Genomic DNA, 27,602 nt, shown 5'->3' with positions numbered 1-27,602 from the left:
TTGATTTATTATTTTTCCTCCAAAGGGAATGTCCTCTCCCCCAAGGCAAAAGGCTCTGCAGAATATTGCGCTCTCATTCTGTTTTCTTGAGTTTTGCGCCTGTTGCTATATGAGAAATGCCACGCGTGAGATTCAGTCCTCATTCAGGCAGGGTGGCCCAGTGCAAGAAGGGGCTGATGTAGAACGGAAGTTGGATGGATGCTTGCTTATGTGCTCTTCTGCACATGCAACAGATCATGTTGTTTTAGCACCAGGAGGCACTCATCTGTTCTGACCATCAGACAGGTTGCAACTTTATGGGCAACTCCAAAATGTTGCAAGAGGAAATTTCGCCAGATTCTACTTCAGGATGGGGTGGTTAAAATGTTGTCTACTTAGTTGGCATGTCTCTGGTGCACTCTCTGTATATCTAAGATGTGTGTTGTGCTTTGCAAAGTCTTCAATGCGATTTAAATCTCCGGCTGAGGTAGCTGTTTGAAGCTCCTGAGTCCCACATGAATACATCTGTACAAGCCTCTATACCCTGCATTGTGGTTTCTCCCGTATCTTTAACTAACTACAGCTCTGAGCTACAGTTTAAAGAAACAGTCGGTCTTCAAACTTCTTAGCTGCTCAGCAGCACCAAGGCACTGGTGCATCCTTCATTTGGGACTTGCTCATTTGCAGAAACCATGGGAACACTTGCATCTCTGTAATGCTGTGTGTGTGTGTGCGCACGTGTGTGTTTGTGTCCCCAAATAGGTTTCCTTCTGCAGATTAAAGGCGCTGGGAGATTATGACAATTAGCACTGGACATAGATTCTCATATATACATTTTCAGCATGGTCTATAAACAATATGATGCTGTTTTAGTGTACAGATTTTGTTTTTGCTGTTCTAGTATTCAGGATATATGAGGCAAGAGCGTCCTTAATGAATATACAAGGTGAAGGAAAGTCATCTATCCCCAAATGCATTTCCTTTTTAAATAACAAAGAATTTTTTTCTGAGGGCAGTTTTCTTTTTGTATTTATTGATGAATAATTATACATATAGAGTAAAACAGTGTTGCAATTCTTGGTTGAAATTATTGAATTGCTTGTTTCTGTTTCCACATGTGGTGGCTTGGTTTTGCATTGTAATTCTGTTACTCTGTGTGCCATTATTACAGTGATATTTCTATTTAATGTTTACTTGTGGATTTTTCTTTTAAAGGGATACCACCAACTTGCAATCTAATCATTCTCAAAAAAGGAGTTAAAGTCATTTTGGGTATGACAGCTGCCCCTGAAGCCCACTGCTGACATTTGGGGATTTACAACCACAGTTTCCTATTTTTAAAAATAATCTTGTTTCTTTTGCCTGTTGCTTTGTGACAAGTTCACACAATTGCCAGGGGAAACCAACTATACTGGGAAACAGGGAAACTGACTGTACCCAAAGTGCTTTTAAACGCACAGAGAAAACATAGTGGGGGAAAAAAGGGGTGAGGGTAATACTTTTGACTAATCTCTATGGACTATGTTTTGGCACCTTTGTTCACTCTGCGTGCAATTTGACTTTGTATTGATTTAATTTATTTAATTTACTTATGTCAGCGTATAGGAGTGCTAAAAAGAGAAATTAAAAATACACCTCTAACCCGATATAACGCGACCCGATATAACATGAATTTGGCTATAACGCGGTAAAGCAGCGCTCCGGGGGGGCGGGGCTGCACGCTCTGGTGGATCAAAGCAAGTTCGATATAATGCGGTTTCACCTATAACGTGGTAAGATTTTTTGGCCCCCGAGGACAGCGTTATATCAGGGTAGAGGTGTATAGCCTAAGTGCATCAATTTAAAATAGCTTACCACAATCCCCATCTCTCAAACAATTCCCCACCCCAACAATTACAATTGTAAATAGTTTCACAGATTAGAGGCAGAATCCAGCCCTTCATTCTGTAATCTGCGATGTTTCTGTAACAATGATAGGGAACACATTTTTGGGTAGAAATGTGAATTTGAAATGGATGGTGTGTCCGGTTCAATGTACAAATGATCACTTAGGTTGCTAGACACGAAGCTCTTGTTCTCACAAATAGAGCGGTTTACTTTTATCAGAGGTGTTGTCTTTTGAAAAGAAGAGTGTCTCTCACACTCTGAGCATCCGTGCTCGTGGCAGTGGGTCACTTCTGATTTATCTGCACGTTGTACATTGTTCTTGCACACAGGCACTGCACACGCTGGGACAGCTGGCTGGAGTGGATGTTGTACTGTAAATAGTTGCACATTATTGTTAACAGTTGCATATAATGAATCTAAAGGGGCAGCAAAATCCTTCTGAAAGCACTTATAGAGCATACAGAGCGGGTGCTTTTCAAGTTCAATATCTTACCCCTCGTTGTGGGGTATTTTGAAACACCAACAGGAATTTTGTTGCGTATCTATCTCTTGCAAAATGTCATGGCCCGAGAAAAGCTCATCCTAGACCAGGAAGCCTGTTTCATTGTGCTCTTATTTAGAACCGATCACACCTACTACACTAAAATTGTGTGGGAACATTCACACTGGTAGACACTGGGTCCTTTCTCCTGGCAATGATTCGTGCAAGGGACTTGTGTTTAGCTCTAAGTGCTACAGATCAATGCTTTGCACACTGATGGGAGCATAGCTTGCTTGCAGGTAGTGACTGACTCAGAGAGTACTTATGCTGACATTGTGAACTCCATGGTGAAGGTACTGTCTTTTTGCCATGTGTTTGTGACCAATGAGGCATATGACTGATCTTAGAACTATGGAAAGGCAAAGAATAAATAATAATAAACACAAATAAAATATTGCCCAATGGAAAAATGATTCCCGAGAGCATGGTGTATGGCCCAAAGCTGAAAGCCTTTATTCAGATACTACTGTGATGGGGATGGACGGCTAGAAAGGATTCCCTCTCCTATGCATTTCATTCCAATAGCTCACAAGTCCTCTGGGGAGCAGGGAACCTGGTGCCGGGATGGCAGCCTTCGTAGAAGCAAGACGGGCAGTATCTTTGAGAGAGAGGGAGCAGAATGTGAGGCCCCTCCCTACAGGAGCAGCCCTGAGAGTAGAGGGGGGAGGTATAGGGTTGTCTTTTCTCTTCCTCCACCCTCGCTCCCTCACCTGCAGGAAGTGTTTCAGGAAAGATGCTCAGGAAGTTGGTCCGAAGTCACCCCCGGCATAGGAGAGGTCAGGTCAGCTGGCTGTGTCCATGGTGGGTAAAAGGTGGGCTTGGCTTTCCCTGTGGGGGACGTATGGGTTGGGGGAGCTATAGGCTGTGGTAGCTTGCTGCTGCTCCCCCATTCCCATACTGGACCTTTTACTTACGGGTAAAGTGAGGCTCAGTAAGGCTCTGTCACACAGTCACATGGCGAATCGGGGGTAGGGCTGGATATCCTCAGCCCAGGGGTCCTGACTCTAACCAGGGTAAACTTGCCACATCGTTTAAGAACTCTTCCTAGTTTTGTAGAATTTTGCAGCAAACATTTCCAACAGACCTCTGGTTTCTGGATTTCTGCAGTCTGCAGAGCTTTTGACTCCGTGGAAATAGAAATTGCCGAGACGGGAAATGTTTCATGTTTATTTCCCACTCTTCAGGATATAACTACTGAACCAACACACACTTTATTCTTTATCCCTGACGATCAGAACACACATTGCTATTATTTTTGAAGGATGAATATTTATGTACAGAATGAGAACCCAAAAAAATCAGTATGTTGGTTCATCAAGGTAAACCAGTTACTTTCCGTTTGTTCATGAAGAAAATTTTCTTATTTGACGATGAATGTTTTTGGCAGGATGTTATCTTGGAGTTCATTTTATTACTCCAAGAGTAGTAAGAAAACAGCAGCTCTGTGCTTAGCTGGTTGAACATGCCATCATGGGCTCTGTGGACTGTTTTCCAGATATATTTTGATATCAGTTTAGATGAAGTTTCTTGTGATTATTTCTGGAATTATGGATAGTTCATGAGGTTCTTGTTTATCTTAGGCAAACTATACAGCAGGAGAAGCAGACAGAGGGTTTAATACACATATTTAAGGGGAGAAGAGAGATGTATTTGCAAATGCAAGTTAGATCTTGTTTGACATTCCATCAGTTAGTCACAGAATCCTGACGATCTTGTGGGAGATGTAGAGAACTGGAGGTCTTACTTGGAAAAGCTTGATAGCTTTTTTTTTTTAAAGCGATTATACTGTAAACCAGTAACTTTCCTTTGGGTGAGGTTAGGCTCCCAAGTTAAAACATGTCTCTTAAGTCTGAAATCTGGTTAGTTGCAAGCATTTCAGACTGACTTCGTTTGGGGGGAGGAGGAGTGTGAAGAGCTGTGCCCGTTTGTCATGAGAAATCATGCTTTTACAAACAATACATTTAATGACTTGTCATTTAACACATGTACATTTCCAAGTGCGATTATACACTCTGAGCCATGATGTGTGACAGCAGGGACAGTCCTTCCGCCCAGAGCAAAGGGGTTGGTTTGAGAACAGCTCCCAATGGCCTCAGCAATGGAAGACTGGATGGTTCAGGGTAAAGACAGATGGTGATTTTGACATCTGGATTGCTGGGTGAGGTCCAGCTGAGGCTGGGAGTGAGTGACAATAATTACCTGTCTGAGGGCAGTTTGGTGGCCTCTGTGCTCTGAGTTCAGATAGCAGCAGACTGCCTGAGCAGAAATACTGAGGGGTGGATGGCCGAGGAGACAGACTTGGCCGGGACAAGGTGAAAGGAGTGAATGTAGGGAGACTGAAATAGAGTCTGTTCCCTGGACATGGTTCCCTCAGAGGTGTCTTGGAACACATGTGCAGGACGCTATCTGGAGGAGGCTTGCACGGCTTGTGCTGTTCCTGTTGTATGGATGAGCTCAGGCTTTGCAGTAGACACTTTTTGGATCATTATATTCACCTAAAAGAGACCCTGTGAAATTGAACAAGGCCCCGAGGCTGGTAGGAGTTATTACAAATACTCTCTTGGCTGTTCATGGTCTTAGTACAGTTGACAAGAATATGTGAGAAGTTGCCATAAGAGAACACGTGAAAAAGCCTATAGAATAATGGGTAAAAAATGTATAACTCTTTCCATTAAACATCACAGGGGGGAAACGGTGGGCAAATTCTATAAAGATTCTTCATGAGCAAATCTCAGATGAATTCAGTGCTTTAATTCAATGGATGTGTCTCATAGCCACTTTGCTAGAATGTTCAGCCATAGAATGCGAAAGTCCTCAGCTTCTCCAAAGACTAGGTTCTACATGTAATAGATCAAACTTCTCTCAGATCAAAATGATAATCTCATGAGAACAGGCTTTTTCATTTGTGAGATTTCCAGAGTGTTCTGACTGCATCTGAATAGGAAACACCAGAGGAGCAATGCTTGAGGTGGAGAATTGAGGTATTTCTGCTCTGATCCCAGGTGACACCAAAAAATATGCTAAATGTTTTTTTTTAAAGTTCACATTTTTGGAATTGGTTTTTTTTCAACCTCAGAAAAAGGCTGGATTTTGGTCTGAGTTTTGGATGTAGAATTAGGTCAGTTATTGTTTTCCCCGGAGTGGTTCTGCTACACTTACATGGTATTTAAGGCCATAGGATTTACCAAATAGAGGAGAACAAATTCCATCTTGTGCTGTTGTGACACGGGCATGCCCAAACATGCCCTAACATGCCCAGGGCAAGAATATTACACCTATGTCTGACCAGCTTCATGATACTTCACCAAAGTGGGGGAAAACTAAGAACTAGCTGATGGCCATGGTTGTTGTGAGAGGTTTGTATGGCAAATATTTTAAGAGCTACGTAAAATGTAGAATACTGTGGTCCCAAACTGTTGGAGATGAAACATCACCTGAGGTGGGGAGGGTGTCAGGTAACTCAGTCAAGAGTGAGAATAATCAACATCTTTGGACCCAGCCCAGCCTGGTGTTCACAGTCTGGACCAGATGCAGGCCTGAGCATCTACAAAGACAAAAACAAACAAACTCCAACAAAAGATTCTGAACAGGGGACCCTCAAGGGCTGAGCTGAAGTAAATGAACTGATTATGAAAAGAGACAAAAAGTCTGGGGCTGCATAGAAGAAGAAGAAGAAGAAGAAGAAGAAGAAAGGGCACAAGATGTTATTCGTTATGGAGGTGACAATCTGCCAGCGTGCGCATCCCATGAAAAGTGGATCCCACCTCTCTGGACTGGACCAGTGCTGTTAGGACTGACCACTGGGTGAGAAATACTTTATTAGACTGGAAGGGAACTGGTTAATAAGTACTGGCTCTCGACTGCATTTTATATTTTATGTAACACTGTAGCCTGGTGGTTCCAGTCCTTTTACTTGCATCCATTTTGGATCTTTATCTTAAGCTGTTCTAATTAAACTTCTGTCTGGTTTTACAGTGGACACGACCCGGTGCCTTGTGCTGAAGAGAGCACTGACCTGAGAGGAGGCTGGTGGACGGGGGTGTACTGCTTCCATGGAGGCAGCAGATCAGTGTACATTGAGGGTGTCCAGAAGATGAGGGACTGGGCACTCGAGTGTAACGAGGTGGCATGTGCTAATTGCTAGCCTGCTGGGGGAACGAGCGGGGAGGGGCTTGCAGAGCCGGGAGCAGAGCACGGGAGGATTTTCCCCTTTGGGCACAGATAAGGCTCTCTCATGCTGTGAGCAGGTGATAGTGATTCACACTGGACACCTTGGTAACCCCAGAAGTGTCACAGATATCAGCTGTTAATGGAAATATTTGACAATGGAAATTCAGAACAGATGCCGAAAACCAGCTTTATAAGAAGGCAGGACCTGGCCCAGTACATACAAAACAAGCCGGGGTAAATCTGGCCAATTATCTTATTTTCACTCTGCATCAAAGCTGTGCGTTTGAGCGTCTCCCAAACCGTGGACTGCATTATTGCAAACTGCTAACAGACAACATCACTTGTGTAAAATGAATTGTACAGCCTGCCTCTGAAAGGTGATTGCAACGTTATTCCACCCTCACAAACCTAAATAGGGAAACTGGGTGGGTGTGTGCATGAGTGGGTGTGAAGGGGTGAATGGATGGATATGGGTGTGCATGCGTAAAGTGAGAAATAGGCCCTATTTGCAACAATCCGATCATCTTATCGGCGGGTATGTTAATGATGCGGGGGGGGGGGGGTGCTCTGTGGGCTGTATGTACCAAGTTCACCACCAAGTAATTCAGGTGCTGTTTGTGGTATTCAAGACATCCCATGCAGGGGAATGTTTGCTTGCTCCAGAGTGGAGGCCTTGTCAAGGAGTCATTTACAGAGTCTGGCAGTACCACTTTGTACGGACAGAGGGCACTCTAATGACTCTTATGAGTATCTTGAACAAACTTTGCCGCTGTGTCCCTCAGTAAATTGCAACTTTTACCAGATAAAATTCCAACCCTTCCCAGGGCGTCAGTCTCATAACTTTCTACGACATTTGCCTTGGAGGAAATGCCCCTATTCCCCCAAAGCAAACAGCACTTTGTAACTGAAAAGCAGCCTTAAGTCCATGAAAAATCTGAGAGAGGAACAAAAAATGGCTGTGAGATGGGGGTTGCTCCATGGTTTAACCAGTGGGCTGGTGGGGCAGGCATGGGGTGTTTTCTCCAGCCCCCCCCCCCCTTGATATTTTTATATTTAGGAGTATTACTTTCTTTTTCAGTGTGATCCCACAAACAGAGGCAGTGCATCCAACTTCTCCCTGATTCTGAGGGTTTCCTGTCGCATGGATGCATGCATGCATCTCCCAACAGAGACAGAGAAAGAGGAGATCTCATTTAAGAGAAGGATCCTTTGTCCTGTTCTGGTGTGAAATATTGTGCAACTCTCTCCCCTTTTTCATCCCTGTGAAATCAACAGGAGTTTGCCACTGACTTCAGGAGCAGGGTCTATTGATATATCTGCTGACACCCCCTATCTGCATAGTTTCTGAGCACCTGGGGGCTATGATGAGGTTTGGTTGGTGACATCTGAGCCATGAAGCCCATTTGGTGGTCTGGATTGGCAGAAGTAACAGTTGTGTTCTGCCTTGATTTCCTGGTCCTTATTCTTTGGACAGTCAGACCTAGATTTCTCCAGTTTGCAGCTCTAACCCATTCAGAATCATTTAGGTTTTAGTGTATGTTTCTGGGAGATAGCAGAGGGGGCTGCTTTTCAGACAATCAGTGGGAGATGATCTCTCTTGCTAAACTTGATGACGTGACCGGAAAGCTTTGTATGAGCGCAGGGTAGATAAAGAATTTCAGTTTGTCGTTAAGTCCAAGATTTTCAACAGGGACCAGTGATTTTGAGTCCTCACGTTGAGACATCTTAAAGGGCCTGATTTCCAGAAAGTGCCAAGCAAGCATCCCCCTCTGAAAATCAGGTCCCTTTAACTCAGGCATCCACAATCAGTAGTCGCTTTGAAAATAATATGTGGGGTGAAAGTTAAATCAAGAGGCAAACTGGTGTCTGTAGTGTCCCTTCAATGGGAGTTAGTCCAAAAACCGAGACGTGAAATGTCACTCTGGGGCCTGGGAGTGGGCATCACTGACATAATAGGGTCATGACAGGCCAAGAGCGAGGTTAATTACTGAAGAGGGAGAATGTGTGTGTGCGTGTGTCCGTCTGGGTTAACAAGCAGCATCAGACCCACATTTTCACAAGCTCAGAAGTGCCCCTAAGCAAGACACACAGTAATTTCTGTTAGCAAATGATTATTAAATGTCATGTTTAACAAAGGGACCTCGTCTTGCGGCTGATCCATTGAGGGAATGACTGAACTACAGCTATCAGCTAGAGGAGTCCTTTAGAACAAGTGGTAGACATGGTGCTGGAGGTCCTCAGTTCAATCCCCAAAGATGATTCACGACGGTGCCCTCTGCAAACGAACCTCCAGCAAACCCCACCTTTGTTTCACTGCTATGATGAGGCCTTGCCATTGGCCAGCAATTGCATCTTTGTGTAGAAAGTCCCACCTACCAATGTGAGTCATTTTGTCCAATATATTTGATTCGGTCGGCCTTATGGAACTGAATGCAGCAGCCAATTGCATCTTCCCCCCCACCCCCCCCGCCACCCCCCGGTGTCATGGAGGGCAGACAGGACGTGGTGCAGGATGCCTAGGAAAGGTGCGCCCTTTGAAAGGTCGGGCAATAGGTGCCCAAAGGCCAAATGGCTGGGAAACTGGTGCTTAGAAGTCCGCCTCCCCCTGGTGCTTAGAAGTCCCAGAGCTGTCCGTGCAATATATCATTACTCGGTGCATTCCCCCCCAGGGAAATGCATTCTGTGCCACTTTGGTACAGTGGTGACCTTTGCTCAAGCCTACCCTTGACTTTGTTATTGGGCTGGCTGCCAAGGATTCCCTGGGCTGAGCCCAGAAGCTGTGTTTTGCAGCATGTATGTACATGTGCACACATCGCTGTCTGGTTCTGGGCACGCTGCAATTACCAGGAGATAGAGACTTTTCGAAGTTATTTTCTCCTAAATTTCTTACAGCTCCCGAGTGGTCTTTGTTGCTTTGGGGGCAGCGGAATCATGGTTGTGGGTTTCACCCACAGGTTGTTCCAAAGGGACTAGAGTCAGAGTTTGATGATTCTTTATGGGCTGCTGCGATCCCTCAGTATCGTCTGCATGGGCTACGGCTGGGCTTTTGGCATTAAATGCTGTCGGTGGTGTTAGACTAACTGGGGGGAGCACAATCAGCCTGCGATGTGATGGCAAGCGGAGGAAAGAGACACATGAGGAAGAGTTTGTCTAATCGGTGTCACTTTCCTGATGGGAAGAATTGGGAACAGCTAGAAAAAAATGAGGAAAGTTAAATAGATCTGGGAGGGGAAATGAAGAAGGAAAAGTGCACGAAGGGGAGTAAAGCTGGAAGAGAAAGGAGGGAATGAAAGAAGAAATAAGGTGTATTCCAGTAGTTTGGATAATGATATGAACTAAACATGATCCACAATTGCTAACCAAGCAGATGTGACAGGTGAGGTACGTGTAACTAACAGGCGGGCCCCACTTATTTGTTGATGTGTCTATGTTCAGCATAACCCAGCACAGCTAGTTTATGGACAGGAATCAAGCCCCGGAGTCCTGACTCCAGCCCTGTACCCTGGTCACCAGACCATCCTACTTCCCTCTGTTATCACTTCGATATGTCTCCACAGTGCATCTGCATAGATAGCAGATTGCCACAGCACAGCCTTGCTTCCCAGAGCTGATAACAATGAATCCACTTGGTGGGTCAGAGCTTGAAGGCAGCTCTTTGCAGCAGAGTGGATCCTTTTAAAACCCTGTGCTGGTTCCGTGTGATACCACTGCTAACGGAGTGCAGCGTGTGCATGGAGACTGGAGCCGTGGGCTCCGCACTCACATTCTAGCCACCAGTGTAATTCATTCAAGGTGACTCTTCTGGAGCGAAGTGGGGAGCAGGGAGCATTTTACTCCACACACGTGAGCGGTTTTTTCCTGAGTACTGGGCATGCATGTGTTTTAAGGACTCTCCTCTCTCTTCCAGCCTGGCTCCGTCTCCCGATGGAGTCTGCAGTGAAGGCACAACCCTGCACTGCTTTGCTATGAGAATAAAGTCACATACGCACAGGCATCACGGTGGGATCTGATGGGAGGGTAGATGGGTAGTGACTGGGGGGTGGAAGCCCCTGTGTTTACACAGGGGCATCTCAAGCAATGAACAAACCCTGGGAAGAAAGATTATCAGAAAGGCTGGAAGGTAAATTCAAGGCGTCAGCATCAGTCTCTCTTCAGAACTGATTATTTTGTTTTCAGTTTACTAATAGATCTTCCTTCCTTCCTTCCTTCCTTCCTTCCTTCCTTCTTCTATGAAATAGTGTAAAGTCTGGCTTCTGCTGAGCTTCTGGGATGGGGCTTCTCTACAGCTAAGGTGGGCCCAACCTACAAAAGAGATCCAGAGTTCAAACCCCACAAAACTTAGGTTGGCTGGAATCTGGGGGTTTGGTTCAGCCCCTTAGAAAGATAGGAGCCATTTGCAAAGTTTGGCTCCTGGCCTGGGTTCCTGTGTGAAGTTTGGGAGTGTTTGGCTCAGGGTTGGGGGTTGGTTTGGTCCCACATGAACTGAAAGTGCTGAGATTTGAAATGGAAGCGAATGAGCCCTTACAGAAAGGTCCCTGATGGAACCAACGGGGATCTATAGAAATCTCTCTGAACATTTCCAGAACTTAACAGAGGATGAGAGCCTTTCCATCACACTTGTTCTGGCATCCTATGGAGTTCTATAGTATTGGTGTATTCTGTAGGGTGAGCTCTAAGATCATTATCATTTTCTAGTCAATAGGCCATTCCCATAAGGGGAGTAGCAGAAAACAGCAAATATACATCTCTTCCTAGCTACGCGGTGATTTCCCTGCTAGCGAAAGAGGTGGTTTTACACTGTAAAGTGCACTGGCAATCCAGGAATCTTGGCACCTGGCTGCCTCCATTATGGATGAAGCTGACAAAAGAGGGTGATGTCAATGTGTCAGGTTTTATCCCTTTCACAAGTGGTGACCTGTTTTAAAAACAAACCAACCCAGAGGAGGTATTTCAGCTAACGTTCCAGTGCGCTGGCCCTTTAAGGAGGCTGTAACAGGACACCTGAAGTCCTGGAGAAGTGTAGCTGAGATTTCATTGTCTCTAAACTGGCTGGTGTTTTCTTTTTTTTCCCCTCCTCCCCTTTTCCCTTCCTCCAGTCCCAGTTTAATTTGCTGAACAGCAGCATGGATCAGAGCATCGGCAGCAGAGCAGCTTCCACCAGCCCTTACAACTCTGAGCACCCCTCCAATGTCCCAACGCATTCTCCCTACTCGCAGCCCAGCTCTACCTTTGATGCCATGTCCCCAGCTCCTGTCATCCCCTCCAACGCTGACTACCCTGGGCCCCACCACTTTGAGGTGACGTTCCAGCAATCCAGCACAGCCAAGTCTGCCACTTGGACAGTAAGTTGCATGAGTTCTTCTTGACTTCAGTAGAGAGATGCATGTGTGTCTATAGAAATGTTTGCAATGAATCTGCATCAAACCCTTTACTGTCTCTGTATCATTTCGCAGAAGGATACACAGTGCATGTTTATATACTGCGGACGTTCCAATGTCAGCTGCAAAATGTATAGTTATTCGATAGTCAACAGAGGGTATTTTGGTTGCCACCTTTAGAGGCAGCAAATATAACTCAAGCCTGATAAGCAAAACTTTGGGAAATAGCGGGGTTTATTTTCAGGATTTATTTCCAGACACAGTAGATCCCTAGATTTTTCATATTTTTTTATTTCTGTTGATTTGTAATAGCAAATGAATCACTCAAGCTCTAGGAGCCCTGATGAGAATTAAACTTGCAGCCACAAAAATATCATTCAGCAACGTCACACAATAAGAAAAATGAACAGAGCAGCCAGTGGATAACACAGTTGCATAGATCTGTCCCTACAAGTACCCCAAAAGCCAGCCACTCAGCCCATGGCTTTCACAGCATGTCTTGAGGTCTATGAAAAGCGTCATCTCAGCAGAGCAAGGGACAGGGAAATGACTGAGAGAAGAAGGGTGCTGCTTTTCTCATCAGCGGTTAGGTCCTAAATTCATGTCATAGGGGCTTTTGCATAAGCATGGCCTATGAAGAAAAAAAATTATTGACACTTATTTATTTTTAAAACATTTCTGTCCTAGACATTTCTCTGGAAACAAAGTATTCACAAAAAAACTCCCAGTGCAACTAAAGCACCCACTCAGCTCCCACCCACCAAGAAACGCCTGGGAAAATAGATGCATCTTATAGACAGAATTCCTTTCCCTGGGGGAATGCCTGCCAGGGTATAAAGACTGAGGTGAGACAGCTGACACAGAAAGGGAGCAAAGGGGTTTCCTGTAGGGTTATGGTTTGACCGTGCTACCAAACCGGCACAGCAGATCATGAGCAACATGTATCAGCCCTATGTGTGATAATGACTTATTTTTGGAAGCTGATGTGTTTAATTACTGTGAAAGGCCTTTTAATGATGGACAAAAAGTTGTCCTCCGGCTGCTTAATGTATGGGCTAAGAGCGTTGAAACCCCAAATAGCTGCAGCTCCTATTCTGTTCTTGTCAGTCCAATACATGCCACCCCTCTAGCTGCTGCGTGTGGGAATGGAAAGTGCACACGGAATATTGCCTAGTGGGAGCGTGGCGGGGAAGGGGTTAAAAGGGTGATTTATAACAGCTGTCTCCCAGCAGTTTGTTTTGTAATTCTAGACAGCCAGGCTGCCCCGTGACAATGAATAGGGAGAGCAGTGAGGGGTCACCTCCGCGGGGCTCTCAGGTGAGCAGGCAAGGGAGATGAACGGGACTGCTGAATTCTAAGCATGCCCAGCACAGCGCTGAAGTAGGGGACTCTTATCCCGGTGCCCTCAGCACACAAACGAGCTCTCGTCGGAATGATCTCCCGGCAATTCTACGCCAAAATATACTGGATCCTGGTATTGGCAAAGAATAAGGAGCCATTGTGGTGTAAAATAAAGCAAACGCCAGGTCAATCCGTACGGCGTTGCACTGACCACTCAGTCTTCAGCAGCTGCTCTAAGACAGCAACAGAGCTTCTAAAGCAAACCAAAAATAAATCTGGTTTTCAAGGGATCATCGCTTACTTCATGGCTTGGCGTAAAGGGCCAGATGCTCTGGTGTAAATAGCTGAGGAGACGGCCCAAACATTTTATGGGGAATCTGTACCTGGCCAGCAGTCTAGTTAAGAGGACAGGGTGTCTGGATGGCAGTGTATCCCCTGCCCCTCTCTGGGTCTGTGATGTGTAGATTAACAACAGGGTATCTCCCTGGGTTAGGTCTGGGATTAACATTAGGCCCTGAGGGTAAGAAACAACCCTAGCCTGTTCGTCTTCCCTTGGGGGGAAAGCTCCCTCGGTGAAATGTGAAGGTCAGTAGGAATTGCCCAGCTAGTGGAGGGACTCAGGCCTGTGATAGGAGCCAGGTAAGAACCTAGGTAAATCGGTAGGGCCAGATTTGGATGAAAGATGGAATTTTCTGCCCAAACCCTGGTTCTTTGATGGGGCTGTTCAAAAGGAAGGGATGCCAAATGGAAAACAAATGTAGGCTACTGTGATGGGTCTCATCTCTGAGATTCCTCCCTCCTTGGGCACTCCCGTGAGCTGGGAGCCACCACATGGATCCCTGGGGTAGCATGGTGGTCATCGAACATGGTTTGGTCAGATACAAAAGGCAGGGCTGCTTTAATCGTGAGGCCTGCACTTTGACATCCCATCCCCTGACAGTGCAGGTGAGATACTAATAATCAGCCTGGCGGCAAACAGCAAAGAAAATAAACTCAGCATTTCCCAGGGGGATTCAGTAGCCTACTTGGTCTGGTATTTCCCACCAGTGATGCAAGCGGAGTGTATCAGCTACAAACTCCTGAAAGACAATGAAAAGCCAGAGACGGTGCAGCCTGTGCTAGCCAGCTGGCTTCACTGGGACAGGAACAGATCCCGGATAGCAGAGAATGCCCTCCTGGATTCTTACAATACTCCTGACATTAATACACACAGACACAGAGCTGTGGACAGGAGCTGTTCAGTACATGTGAATCAAGGGAAAGCACCTGCTGAAGGAGCACCCACTGATCACAGTTGAATGAACCATTAGGAAAATGCCCTTTTCCTGCTCTCAAATGCTCACTGATCATAGGATTTGTGCCTGGAATACACACACTGTGTATATACCCAATGCCACATCATTCCCACAATAGAAGCAGCTAGAGTGACCAGATGTCCCGATTTTATAGGGACTGTCCTGATTTTGGGTCTTTTTCTTATATAGGCTCCTATTACCCCCCACCCCCGTCCCGATTTTTCACACTTGCTGTCTGGTCACCCTAGCAGCAGCAACAGTTAAGGATAGAGCAGCACAGAAACGAGTGCATTGGGCTCGTCCCATACGGCGTGCGGCCACTGACTGCATCACATCCCTCGTTCTGTTTCAGTGCCATTGTTCTATCGATATCAGCTTTGTTGCTGACTGTTGTGTCCCAGGTTAGTGGAAGCTCCGTTTTTGGGACTGGTGAGCGTGTTCTCTGTCACTAGAGATCTGGGCATGCTCAGCTTCATTGATGATGTCTCCACTGCATGGGCATCCACACAGCACTGATTATACTACCAACGTCCTCTGCCATCATGCACTGGGCTCCACATAAAAGCTAGGGTGGATTCTTTTGCGGGATATTCAGTTCTACAATTATTACAGAGCCCTGCTCAAGAAGCTGGGATCTTCCCAGGACCTTGCACTAACACAGGACAAATGATCGAAATCAGGATATTCTTATCTCACGGGAAGCACAGTGGAACCTGCTTTGCATTTCATTCAGATTCAGTAGAATTCCGCTTAGAATGAAGTAGAACGAAAATCCCAGACTGTTTCAGCATAGCACATTGTGGTGGCTGCAACCCTGGTTTATTGTATCCTTACACTTGGAATGAAACTGATCTGTGCGGGGGGGAGGAAATGACTAACATGAGAGGCTAGTTTTCATGTTTGGAACCCCGAATTATCATCCTCAGCCATGCATTCAAGTGCCCAGATCAGCTTTAACACCTGAACGAGGCATGTAAACCCACATGGCTCAAATATACTTTTGAAAATTAGCCTCCAGGAAGTTGTAGGCACTTCGATACCACAGTGAAAGAATGAATATGTGGAATGAATGTGTGAGACAGATAAAAATCGGATTCTGCTCTCATATACTCCACTGCAAGTCAATTTGGAGTAACGCCACTAAAGTCTGTATAGTTACAACATGTAAAACCTGTGCGAGATCAGAATCAGGCCTATCATTTCCCTGTATTTTGGACAGTGAAAATTGTGGCAGATGCTTGGTTCCAAACATCAGCTGTGTTGCTGGAGGGAGCATAAGTTGCCATGTGACTCTGCAGTGACCATTGTAACGTCTTCTCTTTTAACAAATACTGGTCATGCTGGATTGGCAGCGAAACTCATCCCAGATTGCACCATTGTCTGATTGACAAAGTGTCTGAACTTTGTAATTTTGTATTTTCTGTTAAAAGAAAGAGATTATTTTCCAGGTCTGTTTTCTCTCCACTAGACTGCATGCTTTATTTCCCCACTGGATACAAGACTGGAGAATGAGTATTTGTGCAAAGAAAATGATTACAATTGAATCAAGTGATCACAGTCTAATTTCGCTTGCTATATGCAAACAGCAGATAGTCTCGTCCAAAGAAGTACTAATCAGCAGTTAGGAGATGCAGACAATTGATAAGGGAAGCTAAAGGTATCAATGAAAACTCTATGGCCAGTGGGGTTGAGGGCAGCATGAAAGATTTCTTTAAATATATCAGGAACAAATGAAATCCTAGTACTGCTATAATTCTGATACTAAACAAAGATGGCAAAATTATTAATCATGATGCAGAAAGTAGTAGTCAACAAATATTTCTGTTCTGTGTTCAGAAAGAAGCAAGATGTTTTCATATCTTATAGAGATAAAGAAATGTTTTCTATTCCATCAGTACTAGGAAGGATTGTAAACAACAACTATTAAAGTTAAACATTTTAAAATCAACAGGACCATATAAATTGCTCCCATGAGCATTAAAAGAATTGGCCAAAGAGCTCTCTGAACCACTAGTGTTAATTTTTAATAAATCTTGGAGCACTGGATTGGAGAGAAAAAAGAAAAAGCCAGTGGATGATCAAAGACCCCCTTGGCCAGTTAGCCTGACAATGATCCAAGGCATAATCATGGGTAGGCTGATGGGGGATACGATCAGTAAAGAATTAAAAGGGGCTAGCATAATGAATACCAGTCAATATGGATTTATGGAAAATAGGTCTTGTCAATAGGTCTTTGATGTTGTGTTTTGATGAGAACACAAGTTTGGTTGATAAAGGTAAGTGTGTTGACATAATATACTTAAACTTCTGTAAAGCATTTGACTGAGAGCATCTCTACACAGAGGAATAGTGCAAAGCAAGCCTGGGTTTAAATCTGCAGTGACCAGCTTGCCACGCACTAAATGGCTATGTGGATCCTGGTACCACACACTAAAAGTTGCATAGTGTGCTTTGACATACTGCTATTCCAAGTACTTGCATGGGAAAAGATTTCTGGTAGTACAGGGCTCTTTAGTCTAGAATTAAAAAGCATAATGCGATCCAATGCTTGGAAGCTGAAGCTAGACAAATTCAGACTAGAAATAAGGCGCAAATCTTTAACAGTGAGAATAACTAACCGTAAGAAAAACTTACCAAAGGTTGTGTTTCTCCAACACTTGAAGCATCTCAATTAAGGCTGGATATCTTTCTAAAGAGAAGCTCTAGCTCAAGTATCAATTATGGGCTCAGCGCAGGAATTACTGGCAAGGTTCCCTGGCCTGTGCTAGGAGGGAGGTCAGACAAAATCGTAATTCAGCCCTTAAATCTGTGACTTTATGAATCTATGAAAGGGAATAACAGAGAAAGGGACCGAGGCTTCAGTTGCAAATTGAGGGCTTATGTGGGTCAGAGAATGTTGCTTTAGGGCTTCTCCATGGGAATCTCCTGCAGAAGATGCATGTGACTCGGGAGTGCCTGTCCTGTGCACTGACCATCAGACCAAACCTGTCTCTCAGCAAAGCGTTAGTGGTTTCTGTCTCTTAGCACAATCCTTTGGAAATAAAGCCGTTGTTGTATTTTATGCAAAACCTTGGAGCCAGGTTGTTTTTTCTAACAATCTCTTTGTCAGCGGAGGGCCATGAGGTGGGCCAGACCCTGAAAATGAGATTTTTTTCTGTGCCTTGGAAGGCCCCTCTGGTGGCTTGTTTCCTGGGGTGGGAGGAAGGGAGTGGATCTGTAGTAGTACAAGACAGGGCATGCAGGGCGCCTACCTGCTTGTTGGAAGCTGTCAGGACTCTCCGTTGCCTGGAGCTGCCTGTACATGCTAGAGCTGGGAGCCGATCTCGGCTGTTTTCTCACATTCAGCCCCCTTGCCACGCCAGCCAGCTGGTAACTGATAGATAATTAGTATTTTTCTCAAGTACAATTTCAGACTGACTGCTGCTTCCCTCCCCTCTAAAAACATTATCGTCCTCACCAAAGCCAGCAGAACCCGTTAATAGGGTCTTTGGCCTCCCGTGGCCTCACTGAAAAAGAGCCCTAGGAATCAAGCTACCCTCCTCCTTCAGATCACGACTTGTCCCTGCATTCCCTGATGACCCAGAACAGATGAAGGGTCCATCCAGTCCAGCATTGTGGGCCTGAGTCTCCATTGCTTGGCCTTGCTAATGGTTTACACTAGCACTTTGCACTCTCTTCGCTCAGGTGGATATGACTGCACGTGGTGCAGGCAATAGAGAATCAGACCCCAGCTCTGCCACAGGTGGTGTAACTCTCCATCATGGTCCTGGTGAGGATGTTGTTATTGGAGGAAGGAGACAATGTTCACCCCAGACCTCAGCTGCTGACCAAGCTGGCACTCTGAAGCTAGAAACTGGATAGTCCTCAAAATGAAGTGGAGCAGTGCCGGACTGAAATCTTGACATAGGCCTGGGGTGGATTTAGTGCCCAGTTCACTTACATTGTTTCAACCACAATCCAGAGAATGGAACCAAGCTGCTAAGGGAGACTGTGACCATCTCCATGACTGGAGAGATTCAAAGCTGGGACTAGATATCAGCCTGTCAGGGATATGAATAGTTCTGGACCAGGTGACCCAATCCAAACCAGGTCCAACCCCAGAGCTAAGTCAGTTAGATACTACAGTGATGGGCATGTTATAGGAGCCTAATTAGATTGATTCTCCAATTTCACAGCTTGATTTCTTACTGCATAAATGTTAGGGCCAGGGGCTGGGATGGGGAGAGCAGGGAAGGGAGAGGATGACCGAACAATGTATCCCAAAAGTTGGTTGCGCCTGCTACAGTCATCATCTAAAATACCCTGTAAACAAACAATGGCAAAAATCTGTCTCCCTCTAGCAGCAGCAGTAGGAAATAACTAACTCCTGGCACCGCTCCTTAATGATGTGGAACGCTCAACAGTCTGCTGAATGTCCCTTAATAAGGGCCGTGGCCGTGAGTCAGATCACACTCTGCCTCTGAGCTCTGAACACTTGTGCTTGTCTCCAAGCAGCTGAAAAGAAATCTGAGTGGGTGAAATCATTCAGCTTCTGGAATGGCAGAAATAGGAAAGCATCCGCAGCGGGGGTCTGACCCAGAGACCACTGAAGTCACTGGGAGTCTTTCCATTGGCTCCAGCTGGGCATGGCTCATGCTCCTAAGTCCCAGCCACAGTGGGATTGCGGAGAAGGGCCCGTGGCAGTGTTTGTGAGAGCTATTTTCGGCAGGCCCTGGGAAGACGCTGGAGCAGTCGGCTGTTCCAACATGACTGTGGTATCAGTTACATTATCTCAGAAGTTTATGGAACGCACTGATTGATGTGAGGCCTTTTGCTCTTTAGCATGAAGAGAGAATTCTCCCTCCTTGGTGCTGCCAGCAGAGCCCAGTTAGACAGTTAGGGCCCCTGTAAATTAGCAGCACTGCATCAAAATATTCCTGGGCCTCTGCAAGCTCCATTCTCCCCTGCGTGATACCTCTGAGGTCCTCTAAAGTCAGTGAGGCCCAGCTGATTTACGTCAGCGGAGGGACCGGACCTTGTTACCTATGTGGTAACAACAGAAAGTCCCATGTGGTGAGAATCAGTCTCCTTCGGGAGCCATGAGCAGTGGTCACGGAAAGCATTCTTCCAGGCCTGATTTCCATGGCTCTGAGTATGCATGTACATGCACCGAAACGCAGGAGCAATTTGCATGCTTAGCCAGGTGCACGTTTTCCATGCACATTTTGGTGCTTGTGAAAATCTCTCCCTATGTTTCTGTCTCTGAACCAATGGAAAATAGACCTGAGCCTGGGGACTGGGGGAAGAGGGAGCTTGACGCCAGACCTGGTAGCTACTGCCATCCAGTCTGAGTTCAGTGAGCTGTGTGAGGAGTGGGTGGCTCTGATGCCTAGGTGTGCCCAGGCCTGAACCTCACACATGATTTTGAGGGGGGTTTTCTTGCCATTTTAAACACATTTGTAATTACAAATAAATAAAGGCATGTTTTGTGCTCGCCACGGGAAGCCGGTGCTGCCCTGCACTGAGGACAGACGCGCACTTCCCCCACCCCCTGTATAGTCAGAGGCCACTCAAGGCAACCTACTGCCCAAGGCAACACTTGAGTATGATGCCCCCCACCTCTCAGATTTTGTCCACCCACCTGTCGTGTCATGACAGAGGGGCAGTTGAGCCAAGTTTAAGTGAGTGGCGTTGAAACCTGGCTCCTGGGGGTCGCAGGTTTGGCTTTATCCATGGTCATGATGGAGGGGTGGCCAGGCCAAATCTGCTGCCTTAGGCAGCTCCCAGAAATCTGCCACCCTAAGAAGCTGCCTTGCTTGCCGATAACTATAACAGCTGCTGTGTATGGTACTGATCCTGGGCCCAGAGCGACTACCGATTTCGCCAGTGTGAGCCACGGTCACCATATCGCTCTTTTCACTGGCCTTTTCCCTCTCTAGCCCCGTCTGCTCCTCTTTTCACACTGTCCCCTGCATGGACCAGGAGCCCAATAATGCCCAAACCTCAGCCACACTTTCACACTCCCAGTGTTTGAGTGGGGGTGAAATTAGACAAAATTCCAGCCCAGATTGACTGGCCTTGTTACCCAGATCACAATAGCTGCAGCACAATTGGCGCTAACTGCCCCCTGGCTGGCTATCTTTCCAACAAGTCCTTGGACTGCATGGGCTGTGAAGGGTGAATTTCCTTCTCCTCCCGTCCTCTGGGCTGCCCCGGCTGAAGTGCCCAGCTGCAGAGCTTGCACTGATGCAGCCTACACGGCACCTATTCTGTGCATAAAGAAAGGCCTTGATTCTCCCAGGCTGTCAGTCGGGCACCTCTCACAACTGGCCGATTCACTTGAAAAGAGGAAAACGGAATACCGGATCCTTTACAGAATCGCTACCAGGCACTGCTGTGGGTGGGAAGTCAGACAGCCCACCTGATTGTAGCAGTCCTCGTTCAGCAGGGTTTGTTCTCTAAAGAGGGGCATGTTGATCTCATCTGGAAGGCTGTTTGCCTGCTGTATTTTCTCCTGCTACGTGGGGAGGATCAGGTTTTTTCCTCTTCTGTATTAGAGCAGATTAGTGACATTCTCATACCCTCCAGTGGATTCTAGTGACGGATTCAGGGGCGGGGGCAATGTACCTGTGCGTTGCCACCCTCAGCGGTTTAGAGAGAGGATGGTCTTGTGGTTAAGGGATTGGAGATCTGAGCCAGTTCCCAGCTTTGCCACAGACTTGGGTTTGCCACTTGTCTTTCTGGGTCTCAGTTCCCCATCTGTAGAATGGGGATAAAAATCACTTCTTTTCCTGCCATTTGTCTGTCTTGTCTATTTAAATTGTAAGCTCTTTGGGGCAGGGACTGTATCTTACTATGTTGACCCATGTACTTAGGGGGCATGTGGCAAGAAGCTGACATCTGCTATGCAAATGGTTGAATGCCTGTTCCCAATGTTTTACTTGCCAAAGCAAAATCATCTTAAATCTTGTTTATTAACTAAGCTCCTTGGATTTACACCTCGTTCCAGTGATTGAAATGCAGGAATTTTCTGGGCCATTCGCTCACCTCTGTCTCTCTCCTATATCAGCCAATTCATTTAGGGCCTGACCCTGACTTCAAACACAAACTTCAGATAGTTTCCAGTGGTGTCAGACTGAGACCTCTCTATTTACATGACAGCCTGCAGCTGATCAGCCTCTCTCCCACACTCCAAATTCTGCAGCATTATCAAGCAGCAGAGAAGTTCAGGGACACCTGTTTCCTGCTGAGGTTTGAAATCACCTGGAGAGTCAGGCAGGAAGATACAAAAGGAAGCCGTCGGATGTCAGAAGCTGCAGAGGGGATGTCTCTGGCTCCAACAATGGTGAGCAGGGACACAGAGGAGGCCAACGTCGTATATGCGGAGGGAGAAGGAGGCTGGTATATTTATGCTCCAGTTATCCGCGTCTCGGTGTTAGGGATTTGGGGTTCTTGTTGCTGATAGGAAGACTGTACCTATAAACTGGGAATTTGGTGCAATTACAAAAAGAACAAAAAGCACATTGGACATAGTAACCAAATTTACAAAATACAGCTCTGAGGAAAAGCCACTTTGAAAACCTCTCAAATCAGCAGCACAACTCTGGTAGGCACGAGCCTTTCCCTAATCCCAACTGTGCTACAGAGCAGAGCAAAACAGCTCTCACAAGAGCCATCTCCTCCACTGGTGTAGAAAAAGGGTATTAGCCAACGTTTGCTCCATGCTATGCCCTGTAAAGCTTGAGATATAGCATGACTCCTTTATGGTTCCTGAGTAGCCTGACCAAGTAAAGATAAATACACAGCCTGGAATTCAGTAATAACACGTATGTGTCCAGTATAGGATAATGCAAGAGCACTTGATCTCATGTTTAGGCACATAGGATGCGCCATCCTGGATCAGAGCGTCCATCCATTAGCTCCAGTGGGGACCCATAGCTGAGGCTATACTGGGGGGCAAACAAAATGAACCATAGTGCACCTGCCCCTTTGTGCAGTGCCGTTGGGGAATACTCCTTCCTGACCCCTGGAGTGATCAGCGGGTGTCCCGAAGCATGAGCTTGGATGCCTTTTTTTAAGCCTGCATAGGTGCAAATCCAGCCTTGTATAAAGTCAACCTACAGCATCTCCAGCAAGAAGTTCCACAGTTTGAATACGTGCTGTGTGAAGAAATGTTTCCTTTCATTGGTCCTAAACGTACCTGCCATTAATGTCACTTCGTGTGTCACCACCAGGCAGATCTTGGGGGAGAGGTGTACTGGAGGGTTGCAGAATTGGTCTTGCTCAGCAAATAGCTCCGATCTCAATGCTTTGCAAGCCAGAATTTCATTTCAGAAGGGCTGCTCTGTACTCAGCCTGTAGACCTCTCTTGTGCATGAGGAACAAGGAAACTCCTTGTGAATGATTCTAGAAGGGGGGCCATTACTTGAACCCAGAAGTTTCATTCTTAGCTAAAAGGACATCACAATAATTCTCTGTATGGCTTTCAAGTGCCTTTCTGAATCCAAACTGGAAAATACTAAGTGCTCATGGAAACCACCATGCAATGGAGACGGGGGCATTTCCCAGCGATGCAGGGAATGCGCTGAAGTCCTGATTGCCCACTCAGGCTCTTTCACCACCCTGGAGCCTCACAGCTTGGGAACAACAGGAAGGTGGTGTCAGTGCTGAGCTGATAGTGTCAGAATGCACCAAGGAGAGCTGGTCTGAGTTCCCGGCTCTGCCACAGACTCCCTGGGGACCTTGGAAAATCTCTCTGCACCTTAGTTTCCCCATCAGTAAAATGGGGTAATAATAAATTAAATAATAATAATACTTCCTCCTCTCTCTATTTAGATTGCGAGGTCTTTGGGCAAAGGCTATCTGTGACAATGCACCGTGGGGCCTGTTCAGGGAGTGCTAGCTGCTAAAGATTAATTAGGATCCGACTCCAGGTCAGATTCTATTGCCCTGTGTTTTTGCACCAGCGTGTTCAGCTAGATTCCCCCAACCATATTTCTTCACTCTTTACCCCCACGAGTTCCCCGACACATCCCAAAACAACTGCATTGCTGGGTTTTCTGCTTGTTTCTTAGTGGCACTTGGCCTCTGTGCAGACTTGGTCACGTGGTCAAAGTAGCCAGACAGAGAGCGAGTCAGATGTACTGGAAAGATTTGAAAAGAACTAAGTATGTGTGGCTCGGCCAAGCAATGAGTAAGAGAGGATGTGAGCCCAGTCGACAGGTATTTTAAAGGTGTAAATGTCAGGGAGGGAGGGAAATCAATTAGGGTGAACCATGGGACTGTAATTAGGAGTAATGGCAGGATAGTAAGCACAGAAAAATGCAGGCTGAAGAACAAGAAATCTATTCATTTGTGGTCCTGCTAATAGATCTGGGGTGCAGCAGGTCGGTGCAGCCTTGGGGAGTCTCTGGTAACCGCCTCAGTGAGAGCTGGGTTTGGCGGTCACAGGTCCTCCTGCAGATCCCCCAGGTGTGGAGTGAGCCCTTGAGCAGAGCAAAGCCCACCCTCTGAGGGGATGAGGTGAGCTGATCTCGGCATGGGGATCCTTGAGTCTCCCTGCTCACCTTGTGTTTGTTCGGAGCAGAGCCCTCTTCTGCGTGAGGAGCTTTTGACTAGGCAAACAACTGCAGTATCCATAGAGGAGACGAAGGGTCCTGCCGCGTTGGGAAGAGCCCACAGCAAGCCTTTCAAAGCTAGGATGCTATGCACACCTTTGTGTCCCTGTGTCCATGAAGCCTTCCGGGTGAAGAGGCAATTTTATGACAATCTGTTTATTGCGAGAGCTACGTTACATTCGAGTTAAAGGTGAGGCTAGCAATGCCCACAGCTGGGTGGAACCTGTACCCACTGTATAGCTGCAGCCAGGGGAGATTTTGGGAAGACGTATGATCCTCAGGAGTCCTGGATTCCACTCCCGGCTCTGCTGGGTGGCCTTGGGGCAAGTCACTGCCCTTCTTTATGCCTCAGTTTCCCCATTCCATAAAATGGGGATAATGCTACCGACCTCCTTTTGTACAGAGCTCTGAGCCTATGGAGGAAAACACTGTATAGGAGCTAGGTATTGTTACATCCCCTTTATATTCCCAACCTTTTACTGTCCTGCTCGTTTAAACATTCACTTGCAGCCATCCTGTGATCACCACTGTCCAGAACCAAGCAGCTCAGTGTGAAAGACCTGAAATTGTTCTCTTCAACTTGATCATTAACGGCCACTAACTCCACTTCTTTTCTTCTGGAGGGCTGGATGAAGTGGATGGGAAGTGGGGTCAGACGGGACTGGGACTTTCTAGTTTTATAGACAGTCCGTGTAAATCTTGTGTACATCTCCCGATACAGTGCACATGATGCCCTGGACACATCCACATCCTTGCTCACGCTAAAAGGGAAACAAAGTAACTTGTGATGGAATTTCCAGCTCAGTGAGAAATTATAAAGACCAATGATTAAAAAATGGTTATTAAAAAAATTAGAAAGAAAAAAGCCCTGCAGTCGGCATGTCTTCCAGGATCTGTTGTAACAGATTCGTCCGAGCCAGTTAACGGTATTTGCGGTTTGCAAGATCCTACATGTCTGAGTAAAATGACAGACACATTATTATCACCTCTCTGCTGTGATCTGTCCAAACCTGTCCTGGGATGCAGCTCCACAGCTGCTTGCTAGGGAGTACAAGGAAATTAGCAGCCTGAGGCAGCACTTTTCTTCTCTCTCTCCCTCTTGCCAGTCTAGTGGCTTTATTGGGATCCATTGACTGCAGTCCCGGACACGTCTTGAGTAGGACTAATGAAGAGACTGGAATGTAAGGAGGAGGAGGGGGGTGCAGGGGGAGATAGTGGGGAAAAAAGTAATTGTTGGGCAAATCATTTCCTTCAAGGAAGAAAGAAGCAGCACTCGGATCCAAGCCTCCTGAAGTAGACAAGTCTAGACGCTTCTGTGTCAACAGCTGAAGATAAATAAGATTTTTATCAGTTCAGAATCTGTTGGGACACATCCGCCTAGCGGTTCTGCAGAACAGGGAGAACTGGGGGGGAGGGATGTTTCGATTAGGCCTTTTCACACAGAATGTTTAGATTAGATTTTGGTTTTAGGCTCTCAAAGTGCTATGGGAAAATGCTTCTCTTTTCTCCTGTCCCCATCACAGGAAGCAGCACCAGTAGATATAAGCAATGAAGTAGCTTTGTCCTTAGTGGGGTTTGGAATTCTGTTCCCCTGCTCAGGATGCAGGGCAGTAAATGGTAAAACTCGGTGCAGTTTGACACTGCAGACAAGCTCAGACTTCACTGGGTTTGCGTGGAGTATTCGAATGGGATTTCGACCATGTCTCTGTAAAACCCTTCCTTGGACCTAAGCTCTAGATGATAAATATCAGCCTCGGGATGGATGTTATTAAAGAGTCTTATCACAAGAGCAGATTACATCCCCAGTCACTGGTGCACAATGGCTGCTCTGTCCCGCCCCAGAAATGGCTGCATTTCAGAAGATAGGGGAAGTGACCTCTATCCCATGACACTCTGGGATTCTTGGGTGTGAAAGGCACTGGAAAAATGCATGGGATTAACTCAGAGATGTGCTTGAATAGTGAAAGGCTGTCAGTGTTTCACTATTTTGGCTCCTCCAATAAGTCCTACAACTCTGGAATTGACTTGGACTTAAAGAAAGGAGGTTGCAGTAGCAGAGAAGAAACATCTAAGCAGGTTGAGGTCTGATTTTCATTGCAACAAATGAAAAAACTCTGGCATTAGAAATTGCATCAATAGGGCAAAAATTGGATTAAAAGACATTTCAGATAGAACAAGCTCAGTGTACATCAGATTGGTGCTACTACCATTATTTGCTATTAATTATCACAGTAGCGCCTAGAAGCCCCAGCTAGGCTGAGGCCCTATTGTGCTCATTCCTATACAAACACAGCGTAAGACAGTCTCTGCCTTTGTTCAGTGAGAGAAATGACATTAATAATAAAGCTAGTGGGAAGGAAGAGGCTAAAGGTCTATAAATACCCAAAGGGTACAGTAGGGACCAAAAATAAAGGGTAGGAATAATACGGAGGTGACAGAACAGGGAACACATTTAAGATCTAGTCTCTATTAGAAATGGAATCCTAAGAGGGAGGTCTCTCTGGTGATAGATTAATCCACCTTGGGAAGTTAGAAAAGGAGTAGAACCCAGATGTCCTGGGAGCTAGTCCCCTGATGAAGCCACTAGATATGCACGCTGAGTAAAGACATCTACATTTAGTTTGACTGTGCTCCACCTAGACCAGGGACAGCTCCTTTGGAAGAGGTCCAAGACTTTTTTCAAAATGCTTGTTCAACAGCTCCTTTCAGGAAGCCATTGTTGTCTTTCTTTCTTTCCAGTTCTCACCCGAATGGGAACAACAAATTTTTACAAGAAAAAACAGAGTCACAATTTCTCCAAACTGAGACAAGAACCTTGAAAATAGGAGGTCAGACTAGATGATCACAATGGTCCCTTCTGGCTTTGGAATCTATGAAAACATAGCACAATCACTCGGACTGAAGATGTATCTGAGGATTATTGATATATATGGAGTGCAAGCAATGCAGCCCGGAGCAAATGTCACGTTGCACTATGGGACGTTAGGGATTATGTGAAGGTTTGGTTTTGTCCTCTTACCTGTGAGTGAGCTACACAATAATTCATATCACATAATTCAATGCAAAAAAAAAAATCTATATTAAGAGGCCACGTATTTCAAAATATGTAGAACATGAGGGAATACAAATGAATAGCCAGGGTCTTTAATGTCTATTGTCAAAAGTGTGCTCTGGAAAAAGGCAAAGTGGTGGCTCTGGGCTAGTAACTAGTGTAAGGCATTGGGACTTGGGAGTCCTGGGTTCGAACTCCAACTTTGCAACTGACTCGCTCTGAGCAAGAGCAAGTAACTTCACTAGTGTATGTCTTTGTAAAATAGGGCACAGATATCTTAACGAATGCTTATCAAGTGCTGGTGCTAATTACCATGGGTCCATTTTTTCAAAAGTCCAGAAGCCCAGGACTATGGACAGAAAT

The 27,602-nt window shown here is 46.0% G+C and overlaps 1 protein-coding gene across 2 annotated transcripts in view; it reads left to right on the top strand.

Annotated features, from left to right (window-relative positions):
* The window catches only part of TP73 (tumor protein p73), a 60,916-nt gene that overhangs the window by 10,250 nt on the left and 23,064 nt on the right, over positions 1-27,602 (top strand). For both annotated transcript variants that reach the window (XM_024207882.2, XM_024207880.2), the window contains exon 3: positions 11,674-11,919. In XM_024207882.2, coding sequence (XP_024063650.1) covers positions 11,674-11,919 — 246 coding nt within the window. The remainder of the gene's footprint in view (positions 1-11,673; positions 11,920-27,602) is intronic.

Source organism: Terrapene carolina, unplaced genomic scaffold (assembly GCF_002925995.2).
Source record: "Terrapene carolina triunguis isolate 2854851 unplaced genomic scaffold, T_m_triunguis-2.0 Scaffold714, whole genome shotgun sequence".
NCBI classification, from domain to species: domain Eukaryota; kingdom Metazoa; phylum Chordata; order Testudines; family Emydidae; genus Terrapene; species Terrapene triunguis.
This window is presented reverse-complemented; position numbering and strand designations above follow the sequence as displayed.